Source organism: Phoxinus phoxinus (assembly GCF_949152265.1).
Source record: "Phoxinus phoxinus genome assembly, chromosome: 8".
NCBI lineage: Eukaryota > Metazoa > Chordata > Actinopteri > Cypriniformes > Leuciscidae > Phoxinus > Phoxinus phoxinus.
The window spans coordinates 34,813,708-34,829,622 of record NC_136883.1 but is presented as its reverse complement, the minus strand read 5'-3'; the positions used below and the strand labels follow the sequence as shown (position 1 = coordinate 34,829,622).

Genomic DNA, 15,915 nt, shown 5'->3' with positions numbered 1-15,915 from the left:
AATTGGTCAGTATTCAATTTTGCCGCCATCAGGTACAATATGGATATTATTTTTTTTACACTATATTATTTTATGAAAATATTAGGCCTATTCCTGTTCTTTTTTTAGCCATGCACTTAGACACTCGGACTACACGTGTACTATAGCTCTCACTGTCACATTCACAAACCCAAACACCTGTGCACTGTTTGATCACATGCCAGCCAGATGGCACACATGGGCATTTCCTAGTAGCCCGCTGGCCTCCTGAGATCATTATTTTCTGGCTACAATTACTGATGGGTCAGGCCATCCAAGAACCAACTGGTCAGTTAGTGATGTGATTTTCGGTTGTATAATTTAGAAACGCAGCTATTTATATGGTTTTAACTTTTAAGACTTATGGCATGCTGTGGTTTAGAATGCTAACAGTAACTACTGTCAGCATTGTACAACCCTCTCTAAAAAGTTATCTCTAATTTAATTTCTCTTGAAGTACCCAATGATATAGTCATCAAAGCTGACTCTGACTTTGCAACAAATTCACAATCTTTAGCAATTCATTTTCAGTAAAATTGAGCAATGTTCCTGTTTTTATTCAGAGGATGTCAGTGTTTTGGGATGACTATGATACTTTAAAGAAGTCTCTGAAAAACACCAAGGCTGATTTATAAGCTGATATTTGCCCTTTTTTAAATTTGCATTGGTTAATATGTTTGTATGTTTAACGATAAGTGTCGGAAGCGCATCTTTTATATTGACAGCACCAGGATTTTAGCTTTGACAGTGCTATGAACAGTTTACGATCTAGTTTACTATTGTCTAACAGTTCTATCTAATTAATTATTATTCAAATTTTAAACAAATTGTGGCCCCCAAAACGCCGTTGTTGTGTAAATGCCAAAAAGCATACGTTTTTCATTTTTAGTTGAAAATGGTGTTGTGTAAACGCCGCCTTAGTGTTATCCTAGTATACTTATTTGAGAAACTGACTTCTAGTGCACACACAAACATACCAGATTATTGAGTGCTTACATTGTTCATTACATTGTCAATTTACATATGTATGTAAATTCCTTAATTTGTGCAAAATACTATAATGGAATGACGGCACCAAGACCTTGCTATCTAAATTATAAATGTTTATTTTTTCATTAAATTCAAATTTTTTCTTATCGATTTATTTTTAAATTATTTTTTCCTGCTTTAGTAAATATGCAAAAATATAAATAATAAATCAAATGTACTTGCAGTGTGTTATGCGGTATCTTTAAATTAAATTGTGTCATATCGTATAACCTTTATCAGCTTTATGTGGCCATCGGCTACCATGCTTTTCTAAATTATTATCAGCATAGGTCATAAAAAATTCGGTCAACCACTAATCAGTTTACTTTTTTTAATGCATGTTTCTGGTCTTATTGTGTAACTCACCTTTTTTGGCTGACATCACTAATCATTTTTCATATAAGACTAGTCATTCAGATAACCAAGCCTAGTCGATTTTGTGAACATGCTGAATGTGTGTTTTGCTCACTCCCACTGCGTGGCACATGCACAACCTCCCTCTAATCTATAATTCATATTTGCATGCGTTTTCTCTGCTTTATCGATTAGCTTTCACTTACACAATGGATTTTATGCACCTTTGACCTTCATCGCTTATCTTAGTGAATTAAAGGATTATGACTAGCCTCTGCCTGCACACATGAAGCAAATGCGAGTCCAATACACAGTCTCATGAAACCGTAACAACCTTCCTCTCTTCACCATGACCCTCACCTTTCATTTCCAGCATCATATGCTCTCCTCTGTCCTTCACACTCAGTCAAGTAAACCCTATAGGGCAGATCAAACGCCCAGTGCCTACCCTCCACTGCACATCTTTCCATTTTAAACACACACTGGCCAGCTGCTATCCCCAGGGGGTCCGTGTCTGACGCCCCAAAAACAAAGTGACAGGAAATCGTCAGAGGAAACAAGCTGTGTTGTGATTGACAGATCTTGTCCTGGCACTGGCAGTCTGTGGCAGGTATAAGCTGAGTCACTTGCTGTAGGCTGCAATTGTATGAGCGAGAGGAAATTAGTGTGATTTAAAGCTCCAGGGCTCACAAACCGACACCAAACCCTGTCTTTCAATGTCTGATGGAGGGATCATGAGACCCTGGTTACCAGTTTTCTGGTTACATGCCGCTGTCTTGTGTGCCTGTGTCTGTGTGGTCTCAGTTTGAGCTAGCAGAATCTGAGCTAATTACTATGTGAACAATTAAAAACAGTTTGAAGTCTTTCAGATCTGGCACTTGGTGTCGGCTTGCTTCCCAGTAGTGTGTTAGATTAAACGTCTGCATATTCATTCACACAGTTCATACTCGCTTTTCCCAGTTCACTCAGACAGAATATAAGAAACAATGTATTTACAGGCTGAGGGAAAACGAAACATTAAATGTGAAAGTAATGCATTATTTCCCCTTTATTTCTGCAGCTGCTGCTGTTAACTTGCCCTGTGAGTGTTGGGATGTGGCATCTGCCAAATGTTGGGGGTGAAACTATTACACACTCACCTTGAAGTGCTTTTACATTCACTGAAACAAAAGCCACCTTCAGTGCAGCTCTATGGCAGTGCTCCACACAATGCATTTAAAATCAGTGACTATTGCCAGTGGCATAGCTGAGAGTAAACACTGTGAATAACTACATGACTGTTTTTAGTTGTGACTGGATTGTATTGAAGTTGTTTTTATTTTATGAATTAGCCATGTATCATTGTAATCTAATATCCAGAGGGTAAATTTGATGTAGGCTACACAGCAGTAATTATTTCATAACTAGTGTACAGCTGTAAATTGTGGTCAGAAAAGGATCTGCTGGAAACATTATAGATTTATTTATTTATTATTAGACAATGCGAGATTGAAAAATGTATGTCTTAAGCTGAGACTGACCTTGAAATTAATTATTAAAAATGGATTGAAGAACCTTTGCCTGAAGGAATAGATTTTGAAGGGGGATTGTGCCTAAATCTCACCTCAGAGACATGATATATGAGAAATGTCGTGTAAATGGCGTTAATCAGGGAGGGAAAGAGGTATAGTGTGCTGTTCTTTGGCCAGTACTCGGATCATTAAACAATAACAATGCCGTTGAAATGAAAAAATGGACAGATGTCTCATACATTGCTATTACTGTAGCCTTCTTATCACAAGAGACAGGCTGTGGATGTTTAATCTAATATTTGGATGGATGGACTGCAATGGAATAGATAGTGATGGTGAGAGACAATGAAAAGGGAGATAACGTGAAGTTACACGGAGGAACAGGCGATGCTGAGTGGCTTTTCATAGTCACTGAGCTGCAGTGAAGCCTGATTCAAGCTGACTTTCATATTAAAGCGAGTCGCTGGGATTCAGATTCCCTCTTGCTCTCTTCCCTGGATTCCTGCACCACAAACCCTGTCAGATTTCCTTTCTTCCCGCTCCTCTGTTTGCTCTACTTCTGCCTCTCCCTAGTATCCTGTCTTTTTGTGTTTGTCTTGTTCTTTGACTTTCTGTCAGTTTCATTTTGTCATTTGTTCACAGTGAGGGATGAAGCATGTGGAGATCCTCTGAGACTCAAGGGGCCTTTCTCTCTGTCACAAAGTTTGAGCGTCTCATTCAAAATCTAGAGTGTATCGCAATCCTATGCTTGCTTATGCATTCTTGGTTAAGTCTGTAAAACAGTCCACCTTATTATCTACTCAGCAGTTCCCATCAGTAATCCAGCACAGAGTCCTTGTTATGTAACCCCTTTTGTATGCAGCTGAATGTGGGCAGAATCCTAATCTTACTTTCAGCTATCTCTCAGGTAATTGGACGCTTCACCCTGCTGACCCAACGTCTCCATCTGTCATAGCTGTCATGTGACCAGGGTGATGGTTTTCATGGCTGGCTGTCAGCACCTGTCGGAGTATCAGGGGGCGTGGTCATATAGTAGTACTTGTAGGCATTGGGCTTTGCCGTAACTGTTGATAAACACTTGCTTATTAGCTAGTAAACTACATCTGACTTTCACATTTTCAGACTTTTGGTTTGCCCCTCAGGTCGGAGGTCATTTGTTCTATTACTTTTGTCAGTTGGTGTATCTACTCATTCACACTTCATTTGCAAGTAATATCTACATCTATTGTTACATCACATCAGGTAACAAAATTGGCCAGCTGCTAAGTATAACTAGGTGTTGTAGTTGCTTGCACGGAGATTTTTGTAAATTATTTTCTTGACTGTATATTTAAAAAAATTAAATAAAGTGGTATTAGTGGATTTAATAAAGAATATCTGCTAGGAAGAGGAATAGAGATTAGCCCCAAGAGAGTATGAGAAATCCACATCTGAAATCCGATCACTTCACTTCCTCTCTCTCTCATACCAACCTATTTCTCTTCTTGTCTCTTTTTCATCCTACTCCCTTTTTCTTATTTTAGTTTCAGTCAGCTTTTTCTCTCTGCATTTTTCTCTGAAAACTGCTATCCCCTTGAGCAAAATAACATCACAATATTAGAAAAAAGGTTTGGGAGAAGTAGGGGCTCCAAAGTGCTTAGAGTAAGTGGTGTGTAGGGAAAGGAAAAAAGATCACAAACCCAAAACACAGAATGTTTTCATATGTTGTATATAAGTATCCAGATGAAATGAATACCATACTAATTTTTCTTTGTTTCTTGCCTTTTTGCAGGTCTGTGATTTGAGCGGCCTTTGAGCTTTATGATTGTCATAAAAAGATTAGGGAAGGATAGTCCTTTCCTACTAAAGAAATGAGTGTGAGAGGAGGAAGCAACAGCAGTGTGGAGCTTGTCCATCTCACCACCTCCTCACAGAATACCAGAAGTCTCGATCCAGGATGCTTTCTTCCCCACAACCCCTGCCCTCATCTTTGGCCCTGAGACTACAGTGGGCTCCATGAACATGTATAGAGATACAGGGGTGTGTGCCACCCCACTCTCTCAACCTCTTCCTCCACCCCATCTCCGTCTACCCCTCCATAATGGCCACTCTTCCATGGGCGATCCAGCACCACCTCGTATCTCCGTGCCCAAAATGGGGGTTCGAGCTCGGATTGCTGAGTGGCCTCCACGCAGGGCACTGTCAAGAGAATCGCTGCTTGAGAATGGCCAAGGCAACCATCCGGATGACGTCAACAGTGAGGATGGGCTTACACACGGAGGTATGACCAGGTTGCCACAGCGAGTTACCAAGGATGGTGACTTACTTGAATCAGGTCTGAGGCCTCCAGGCACACCACCAAGGTTTCGGACTACTTTATTTGCTCCCCTCCGACAGCGCTCCAACAGCGAGATTACATTGAGTGAGCAAGATGAATTGGAGGTCGAAAGTCGCTTGTTCCGGGAATATGGCAGTACCTCTTCCATCAACGTACAGGCTGTGTCTGAGCAAAGCTTCTTTGATATGCTCAATCAGTTTCAACAGGAGCGACCAGACCAGCGTAGCATAGCCCCTGCCAAGCTTGGAGAGCTGCTTGATGCTTCTTTAGAGGGACCTTCTTCACATGCATTCTTGTCGACGCCACAGCCCGATGACCCTCCGGGGAATCGTGTACGCAAAAAGAGTGGGGGAACAGAGTCATCCCTTGGCACCTCCTCTTTATTCCGCAAACTCCGTAGCGCCAGTCGGGGTGAAACAGATAATCCACGCGGTGATGCGGATGACACACGGCCCCCCGAGACATTGTCTTCCAAACCCTGGCTATGTGTGCGAAGTTTTGCTCACTATGACTCTCAGAGCGTTCTGTTTGATTTGCACGAGGCAGCAGCTCGGCGTAGCTACGCCGCCCAACGGCGAAATACAGCCACCGGAGCTTCGGCTGCCTCTTCAGCTGCTCTTTCTTTGGCAGTTTCCAGAGCTATTGCTCTGGGGGGAGTGGAGCCCAACTTTTCTAGCACTGATGACCTCAGTGTCAGAGACCTATCAGAAGGATCAACCCTAGGACTGGAACATTCAGAGCAGGGTGGTCCAGCTAGCGTTAACCCCAACTCTCAGCAACAGTTGTTGCTGAGCTGCCCGCACTTTCTCAATGAGACCGGAAGCTATGGGGAACGTAACGTCAGCTTCTTGAGCTCGTGGGCGGAGCGAGGAGAGGCTGCTGTGGTGGAGGCTCAGCTTCATCTTCGCTGCAGTAATGCCAGTGTGTCCAAACTGGAGGTACTGCCAGAAGTTCGGGCCACCAGGTTAGAGAGACTGCAGCAGCACTGCATCGAGCATGTTGACCTGGGCGCCAAATACTACCATGAGCACTTTTATGGGAAAGGTAGGACATTTATGGTTTCTATTTAGATAAAGGAAACTGTTATTTTGGAAACTGTACCGTTTGTCCATAATTGATTTTAGGCTGGGTCAACTAGAACCTCCAACTACATTGATACATTTATCAGAATATGTAATGCATCTGAATATCATAATTGGATTGCATTTGAAACCCAATGCGTTTTCAGGATCAGCTTCAATCTCTCTTTTATGGTATGCATAATTTATGTTCATTTTAGCACCTCATAGAGATGGTCTGACCTCCAATTGTATCTGTACAGCCCTAGCTTAAAATATACTCCTAAATTTAGTGGTTTCCCTTCATTTAGTCTCAATACAGGACTTTGTCTTTGGGATTTACATATTTTTTTGCTCATTTAATCCTGCAAAACTAAGTTCCACCTATAGTTCTTCCTTTGGAAGAGATTATCAAAGCATGCCACAATTATAAATGCTTCTTACTATTAACCAATAGAAGCACAAACTGGAGCTGAAGCTAAACTCCTGCCACACATCTGCCTCCCAAATGTTAATCTCACTAAAGGTCTTGCTTTCTAAAATGCCAATGTTGTAAAAACAACCCACAATGTCTAAAAATAGCACGCTCGTCACCTCGTAGCCACATTAGATAAATCCTTGCAGATGCGAGTTATCTGAATGCTCTAATTAGTTGTCTGTTTTATGAAGAGTAAAGTTGGTGAGATAAAGGTTACCATTTCAGAAGTAATCTCTGTCATCCAGTTATTTTTCGATGACCTGGCTGCATGCCAGAAAGGGCATGCATACTAGTTTTATATTTTCAAGTTAAGCAGCACAAAATGCAACCATCTTAACATGGGGATATGGATACAGTTACAAATGTCCCATGTAAAAGATATTTGAAGGTGAAGTGTGTAATTTTTGCTCCACTAGCAGCATCAAATTCAAACGCAAAACACATTTTCATACATTTCATCTTATCTGAAATTGTTGAGATGAAATTTAGATAATCCTGCTCCAAACCCATGCTATTTGTTGAGCTCACGTTGCTGTGTTGGCCTGGTTGCTCAGACGCTTAGTTAATTGTAATGCTTTTAGCGCCACAGGCTTTATACCTTTCGGGAGAATCAGCCTATGATTGGCTTACTTATATCTTTCCATTGTAAGATGGTAAAGAGGAAGGATTTAAACTTTAAATATATACTTTTCACCTTAAGCCATACTTTTCATTGTGTGATCTATTTTTCACATTTAAGTGTTAAATGTTTAACTTAATGAGGATTCCAAGCCACCAAGGTATTTTACCTTTTGGTGGCAATTACTTATTGTTACCCGTTTACTTAATTTTCCAGTGCAACAACACTTTTTGAGGTACTTAGTCAATGAGTCACTAAAGTATTGCATGTGTTTTTGTGTTGTAGTGCCAGCCATATAGCTGTACTGATTTGGCATTCCTCGGTCCGGAAGGGCAACATTTTGCTTAGTATCAAAATCTTTGCTGCGTTATTAAAAAGCCCATATCTGCATGCTCCTGAGACATATAATTCTCTCAACTCAAGTTTCCTGAACTTTTCAGAACCCTCACAAAACAACTAAACTCATATCATGTGATGAGAAATACCGGATGACAGATTAAAGAAACATTATCCCAAATGCCATCAAGAAATTAAGGCTGGAAGATTTAAGGATATCACATTCACATCATGCTTCTTCCTATGTAGTATTTTTGATCAATGGATGCAGTAAATCGTAGTAGAGTATAGCAGTGTGTGATGCCCCATAGCATTTTTCATGTTTTTTTCTATGCAAAAACAAACATGCATGTGGAAACATGTGGAAACAAGCATGTGGAACATGCAGTCCTTTTTGTGAACGAATCACATGATTGGTATGGTCCTTTTTGAACCAGTAGTTGAAACACAGGAGCACACACACGTAGTCACGAAACACAGGAGCACACACACATAATCACGAAACACAGGAGCATAATCATTCCTTTATTCTCAAAAGCGTGTGTAGTATTGGCTTTGTCCATGTTTTTTTATTAGATTTGAATGCTCACAATACCTACAGGAAGTTCTACAGCCACCATGACCTAGATTTGTAGGTTTCCTTATAAATCCCTTCTTTGTCCCCTGTGTCCTTCCTTCCATCTCTCATCCTTCATATCGACTTCCACTTTTCTCCTCTCCATTGTCTTCACCTCATTAATTATTTTCTTCTCTTCTGTATAGTCTCATTTTCTGTATTAATGGTATTAATCTGTCTTTTTATGTCCTCTCTCTATGTTCTTTAATTTCTCTCTCTCCACAGAGCACTGGAACTACTTTGGTACCGATGAGAAGCTGGGGCCCGTGGCTCTGAGTATCCGGCGAGAGAAACTGGACGATACCAAAGATTTAAAGGACCAGTACCAGTACCGCATCATCTTTCGCACTAGTGAGGTGTGTATATAACAGGAAAAATATGTGCAAGTTAAATTAAATAAACCTGGATCAAACTGGGGCTCAAATCAGGACCCATGACAGGATGATTTATTCTCCTACAAACTCCATGGGCTTCTCCAGCCACTTTTATTTACCTCTTTGAGCCTGAAACTGAAGCTTATTGTTGTCTGTTCTCACTATTATCTGATTAAATCTGATAAAACTGCTTGACAATAAGACTTTTGGGCCATTTAATAGAACCCTATACCTTTGGGGCCATTTATAGGCACAATAGGGAACAATGTAGGGATCCTGAGACTATTTTTTAACTTGTTTGCTTAAAAAAAAGAAAAAAGGAGCTATTATGAGACTAAATAATTTTGAGTACTTTGGGTTTCTCTATTCTCCTATTACATTTTTATGAACATAAAAGAGCATGATGCCTCTGGTTCATGTCATGTGTTTATAAATCTGTCCATCATGTGTCCTGTATGAAGTTACATTAAGTGAAAATAAATTCTGAGTGTGTTTGGTGCCTTGCGTGTTTGCGATAAAGACCATGAGGTTACCATTGCTTAATAATGGCGTGTTTGAAAAGTGCTGAGCTGTACTGGTATGACTGCAGCTCTGCTGGGTTTAGTCAGATTACATGGCTGTCTGGACACATCAAACTCACCCACTCTGAACAATGCAGCGTCTTCAGATCATTCACACTCACACAGTCATTATTCCCACTAAAGATGTGCTCAAAAAAACGGCCTTGAACGTGCACGCTAGTTCGAGTGTGTTATTTTGGTCAAAGGTTCGAGTTGAATGATTGAACGGCTGGCTGTTCATGTGACACGGTCATATGACGTCTTCAGATGTGTGACTAATGCCACATGAAATCAGAAAAACAACCCTCATAAACAAACTATTACAGGAATTCCAGTGTTTCCACCTGTTTGTACTAATGTTACAGTAGCTAATGGCTTTAGCATCAGCATGTGTGAGGTTAACAGAGATGCTGCAAGCAATGAATCAGGGAGCAGTGGGGAAAGGATGCCACACAGTGGACACTTCTGTACACCATTGTTTAGCCATTCATAATCATTCTCATGCTCTGTCACATGCTCTCAGAGGATATTCGGTCAGTCATATGATGGTATTTGATGATGATGGGGTGTGTGTGTGTGTGTGTGTGTGTCTCCACATGGTTTCCTGTGGCTGCAGCTGGTCACATTGCGAGGAGCAATACTGGAGGATGCGGTTCTGTCCACAGCGAAGCACGGAACGGTTCGTGGTTTGCCTTTAAAAGAAGTTCTGGAGTATGTGCTGCCAGAGCTCAGCGTATCTTGTCTGCGATTGGCTCTCAGCACGCCAAAGGTCACAGAGCAGCTTCTTAAACTCGACGAGCAGGGGGTGAGTAAAGGGTGACCACTCGGACACTACATCCTGACTAATGAAAGTCAAGTGTCAAAAGTCCGTCTAAAAGTTCTTAAATGAATTGTTCCCAAACAATATAAAAGGTAGTGTTACATGTATTTGTGTGTGTGTTTAACACCGGCTCCGCAACTGTGTGTGTTCTATAGCTCAGTCAGAAACACAAAGTGGGCATCCTGCTGTGTCGAGCGGGGCAGAGCACGGAGGAGGAGATGTACAACAATGAAGAGGCTACGCCAGCCTTCACCGCCTTCCTCGATCTGCTGGGAGAAACTGTGTGTCTGAAGGGTTTCAACAAATATGCTGCCCAGCTAGACACCAAAAGTGAGCATGGCTTTCTGTCTCTCTTACATGTTTCCTAAAAAGGCTCAACACAATAAAGTGTCAAGCGATAAATCACGTCTCTTCTATGTAGATCAGAGTTCCACCGCGAGCATGAAAAGCGTAGTGTGAAAATACTTTTTGATGGTCTCTTGGTTATCGGAGCACCACGCTGGGTAGCTACATCAATTCCCTGTGAATTTTCAATGGCCCAAAATCTTGCTCAGGACCGAATTAAAACCGATTGTAATTCCATTTGGTGGCGCAGAAATGACACACTGCACTGTTTAAGTTAATATCTTTGGCTACGTTAATCCGGATACATTTGAAAACTCCAAGACTTTCCATCCACACTAGCGTTTTCAAGCATTTCTCATACACACTGAAACGTCGTAAAACCTCATATAAGCTCGCTTATAATAAAGCTCTGGCAGGATCATTTTATTTACCGTAGCAAAATATCTCACCATTCACTGATGCGTCCAGTTCACACTTAATCACCATTAAATTTTAGATCTAAAATGCAACTGCTCTCATGTTCTCGATTGCAAGTACGTTTTCTGTGATCTTTGTGTACAAAGTAACATATTTTTAGCAACAGTGTAAAAGTGAATAGCACATAACAGGCGGTATAAACATACAGCAGCACTTGAACTCTGACCCTGATCATCATGAATAAAATATTAATTCGTTTTATAGTTTTGTTAGAGCTTTTATTCTATATTTTCAATGTGGTCTCAGAGTTTTGGACTTCACTGTACCTCATAATCATTAATATGCATGTGTATGTTTAACAGCGGACTCAACTGGAACACACTCCCTGTATACCACCTATCAGGACTACGAGATCATGTTTCACGTGTCCACCATGCTTCCATACATGCCCAATAATCCTCAACAGGTAAGTAACGCACACATGCGCACCCCAGTGCATCTAAGAGCCTGTATAGCACAGACATGAGCTAACTTATCCTGACACATCCCCCTCTCTCTCCCACCTGGACAGACTCCCAGAATGCCTTGCACATTGTTCAGATTCTGTTCATTTTCTTTGCTCTTATCCGCCAGTGTTTGTGGTGGGGCTGTATGTGGCAGACTCAGTTTGCAAAGAAACATCTGGAATGGTAGTAAAGTTTATGAAGTGGCTGCAGTAAATCCAGTGGATGTGCCTCAGCTCTTTTTTCATTCCACAGCTTCTGGACGTCCACTCACAGAGTCTATATTTTTTGTTACATGTGGTTATGAAGGAATTGTTCTCGCTCTTTCTCTTTTGGTTGGTTATTGTCAAGTTCTCCCTCTGTTTTTCTGTGCACTGCTGTATGAATCAGAGCAGGGTGTGGTTGTCTGGTGATTTCCATGCTGTTGATTACGATCCAGTAATGTGGCATCTTTTGCCCTCAGGAAGTTTCATGTTCACGCATATGAGTCAACAGCTTTGGCCTAAAAACATTCATTAAAAACAGGCTTAAAGATAACATGATTCAGTATTTGCAGTTTTAAAGGGGTGGTAAAATGCCATTTTCACAAGATGTAAAATAAATATCTGATGTCCCTAGAGTGTGTGTGTGAAGTTTTAGCAAAAAAATACCCCACAGATATTTTTATATAGCATGTTTAAGTTGTCACTTTTTGAGGGTTTGCAAAAACACAGTTTTGTGCCTGGCCCTTTAAATGCAAATGAGCTGCTGCGGAGAGCGGGGTTTCAAGAGCGTGTGTGTGTGTGTGTGTGGTTAGCAGCTGCGATTACCTCATGCACGACATGCAGACACTAAAGTGACAGAAACTGTTCTGCCTTTAATGTTAAAACAGAGTCAGACAAAGATGGAGAGACTCAAGAAGAAGTGACAACATGTAGAAGCAACAGGACGTCTCTGAATGGTTAGTTGATGAGTTTATGTTGCTGATGTGGAGTTAACTAATCTTCAATTAGCATATTCTGTCATGATAATCTATAAATCGCTCGTATAGGAACTGTTGTGAGATGCACACAGAGTGACTTTCTATTGCATGTGAAAAGACGGATGCTAAAGTTTGAGCGGACTCACAAATGTGCTCGACTACAACAACTCTTCCTCTTCTCAACATGGACTGTGTGTTCAGGGGGCGGGGCTTATGTACATTTTAGGGTTGATGATGTCACTAAACCGGGAGGAATGTCTGTAGTCCCTACCCGCCGTTTGTTGTAGTGCTTTTCTTTAAAAGGCAAATATCTCCCTTTGCTTTGAATTTTGAGCGTTGTAACATTGCAGATGTTGTTTATGTTCAAACAGCAACATTACACACTAACTAAAGTTAGAAAAGTGAAATCAGACTCAACCACCCCCTTTAACTTGCATAGTGTGATGCATTTCTGAGTGAAATAGACTATTAAAAGGGAAACAATGGAGGGAGAGACTTGAATTAATCTCAACACATTTTAGTAAAAATTTTTATATTTAATAATCATTGTTATTTATGTATCATGTTTTATTTAGCTTGGTTTAATACAGGGTTATAAAGATTATAAGACAGGTGCATTACAATTTTTTAATTATTATTATTAATTATTATCTATTGGTATTTGATTGTAGTGTGGGTTCAGTGGGCACTTTGGGATGAACGTTAGGGTATTTTTTTTTTATATTTTTGGATTATTTGTTTTTCTTGCCTGTGCTACTTTGGCTTATATTTAGGCAGCAAAGACAATTTGTTTTGAAAATAAATTAGTTTATTTGTCTTGAAATATGCACTAAAAATGTATGCAGTTAGACCAGGTTAATATAATATAATATAAATAAGTTTGTACCATTGGTTGTGCAGAACTTTAAGTTAATTCATTTGAACTGCAGAGGGCAGTGTTTATCTTTCAGATTTTTATTTATTTTACACACACACACAAACAGTCACTCACATGGGAGTGTGTTGTAGCGATTAAGAAAGGGATGTTGTAGCGAAGATAGCACGGGATGTCAGGCTGTCGAATAATCCCAGGGTACAGGAGTGTCCCCCCTCTGGACTCATTCGGGATAGTGTCAGCATTCATGTTTCCGTGTTTTTTCCTTTGTGTGTTTGAAACGTAAGATAGCTTATATAATTGATGCCCTCACACCGTTGTGAACGGGTGGGCAGCCTCTATTGCTCTGACTCAGATTGGAGGCCAGTCTCTTTAACACATAGAGATACTCTTAATTTCATGGTCTATTTATGTTGATTAACAGCAGTTTTAAACATCGGTTCTCAGCATCTCTGCTGTCAGCTCTCCCAGTACTTTAGAGAGAGTTCAGATGAGTCCATGACTCGCAGCCCTGTTCACAGCTTAGAATAGACAAATCAACTCCATACATGGCAGCGGAGAATGGCACTCCTGGCTGTTTTCAGATGGCTTTTTTGCATTGCTCAACACTAAACTGATAAACTTCTGCAGTTCATTCATCCTGACAATGAACATAAAGATTTTTTTTTTTTTCAGCTTTAGGTGTGTAATGTATTCATGTATTTTTTTAATGTATTATATTTTTATATTTGTTTAATTTTTTTATTTTTATTATGAAAACCTTCCACTGATTTTCAAATGAAAAACAAAAGATCTGCACTCGCTTATCTTAATGAATTATACTTCTTTTTTTATTATGCTACAAAGCAAACATTTCGGCAATCAGCCGCCTTCAGTAAATCAAATTTAATTTAATAATTCATTAAGAAGTCACAAGTGAGTGCGGATCTTTTGTTTTTCATATGAAAGTAATGCTATATCCACTTATCTATGCATCCAAAAATATATATATATATTTTTTTTAGGTGAAAAATTTCCATTTACGGTAATAAAATAGTTTTTTTTATCATTCAATGTATGCACTGATTTGGAATATAAATTTGAAAGTTGGTTTTAAGGAACTATCTCAACAAGGCTGCATTTATTTGATCAAACATGCAGTAAAAACTGCAATATTGTGAAATATTATTACAATTTAAAATAACTATTTTCAATTTAAATATATTTTAAACTGTAATTTATTCATGTGATTACAAAGCTGAATTTTCAGCATCATTACTCCAGTCTTCAGTGTCACATGATCCTTCAGAAATCATTTTAATATTTTGATGTGGTGCTTAAAAACCATTTCTGTTATCATTGCTGAAAACAGTTGCGTTGCTTAATAAGCTTAATATAGCTGTAGTGTATAAATCCTCACATTTAGGAATCAACTGTTTCCAATAGAGTTCCAAAAGAGCCATCTTGGATTTGTTTTCACTCAGCTTTTTGCAGTGCGTTCTGGGATTACTTTCTCCATCAAGGATACATGTAATGCTACTATGAATTTGGCCAAAATTCTGCCCTTAGAGAGCAAATCTGTTGAATCTGAGTGTTGTGACCATGGCAAACAGACTCCGATGCATCATTGCATTTACCAAGAACCAAAACCTAAGATTACCTAAGATATGCACTACACCTTTGCTGTCTTGCACTCACCAGTATTTCCTCAGGCAATGTAATCCTAGTACAGCATGATCTTTTAACAACATAAGTACATTTTATTGCTTGTGGTTTAGTGTCTGTCTCACAGATTTGTGCTGCAGTGCTGTTAACAGGCTTTTTCACACCTCTGTGTCTCTCACCAGAGGAATCATTGTGCATCTATGAAGATATTTCTGCCAGTTCCCACATTCTTTTTTTCTGTGTCCTTCAACAGCACACTCTATCCTTTCTCTCTCTCTCTCTCTCTCTCTCTCTCTCTCTCTCTCTCTCTCTCTCTCTCTCTCTCTCTCTCTCTCTCTCTCTCTCTCTCTCTCTCTCTCTCTCTCTCTCTCTCTCTCTCTCTCTCTCTCTCTCTCTCTCTCTCTCTCTCTCTCTCTCTCTCTCTCTCTCTCCTACTCTTCCGCACTTGCAGTCTCTTTTTCATATCTGTTTTTTACGGGTACATTGTGTGCGTTAAACAATAAAATAGGACTTGTTGAAGGAAAGATATGAGCCCTCTCTAGACTCTAAAATATCATAGAGACCTAAGGGTGGGCCCTTTTGTGACCGTCTAGTTTTATCTTCATATAGAGAGCTTCACACAAAAGTCTTAAGTCTCTTTCAAAGATATGGAAAAAAGTTGCATGTGGTTGCCAGAACTTCAATAATATAACATAAAACTCATAACTGATGTAAATAACTGATAACTAAAAAATAAGATGACATTGATGACATCAAATAATGTTTCTAGTAACATTTTTAATATTTTGGGAATAATACTCTGGGAATGTCAGTTTACACTTTTTCCACTGTAATCTCTAAAATTATTATTATTTATTTATTTTACGTAAGAACTGTTCAATTGACAGTTCATTTGTTTCCAGTCAGATTGATTAAAAAACCCAGTGTGTCCTCACTTCCAGAAAAAGTCATCCGATCAGAGTAAAGCTTGCCAGTTTTGTGTGCAATATGCATAAGACTGTCAGTGAATGTGTCTGGTTTGAGACCTAGCAACCATCTAGAACGCCCTAGCAAACGCAGAGCAACACCCCTGGCACCGAGG

The 15,915-nt window shown here is 39.8% G+C and overlaps 1 protein-coding gene across 2 annotated transcripts in view; it reads left to right on the top strand.

Moving 5' to 3' along the window:
* sipa1l3 (signal-induced proliferation-associated 1 like 3) overlaps positions 1 to 15,915 on the top strand; it is a 77,726-nt gene that overhangs the window by 40,004 nt on the left and 21,807 nt on the right. For both annotated transcript variants that reach the window (XM_079621589.1, XM_079621590.1), the window contains 5 exons: positions 4,684 to 6,273; positions 8,562 to 8,692; positions 9,887 to 10,075; positions 10,246 to 10,420; positions 11,215 to 11,318. In XM_079621589.1, coding sequence (XP_079477715.1) covers positions 4,908 to 6,273; positions 8,562 to 8,692; positions 9,887 to 10,075; positions 10,246 to 10,420; positions 11,215 to 11,318 — 1,965 coding nt within the window. In that variant the 5' untranslated portion in view covers positions 4,684 to 4,907. The remainder of the gene's footprint in view (positions 1 to 4,683; positions 6,274 to 8,561; positions 8,693 to 9,886; positions 10,076 to 10,245; positions 10,421 to 11,214; positions 11,319 to 15,915) is intronic.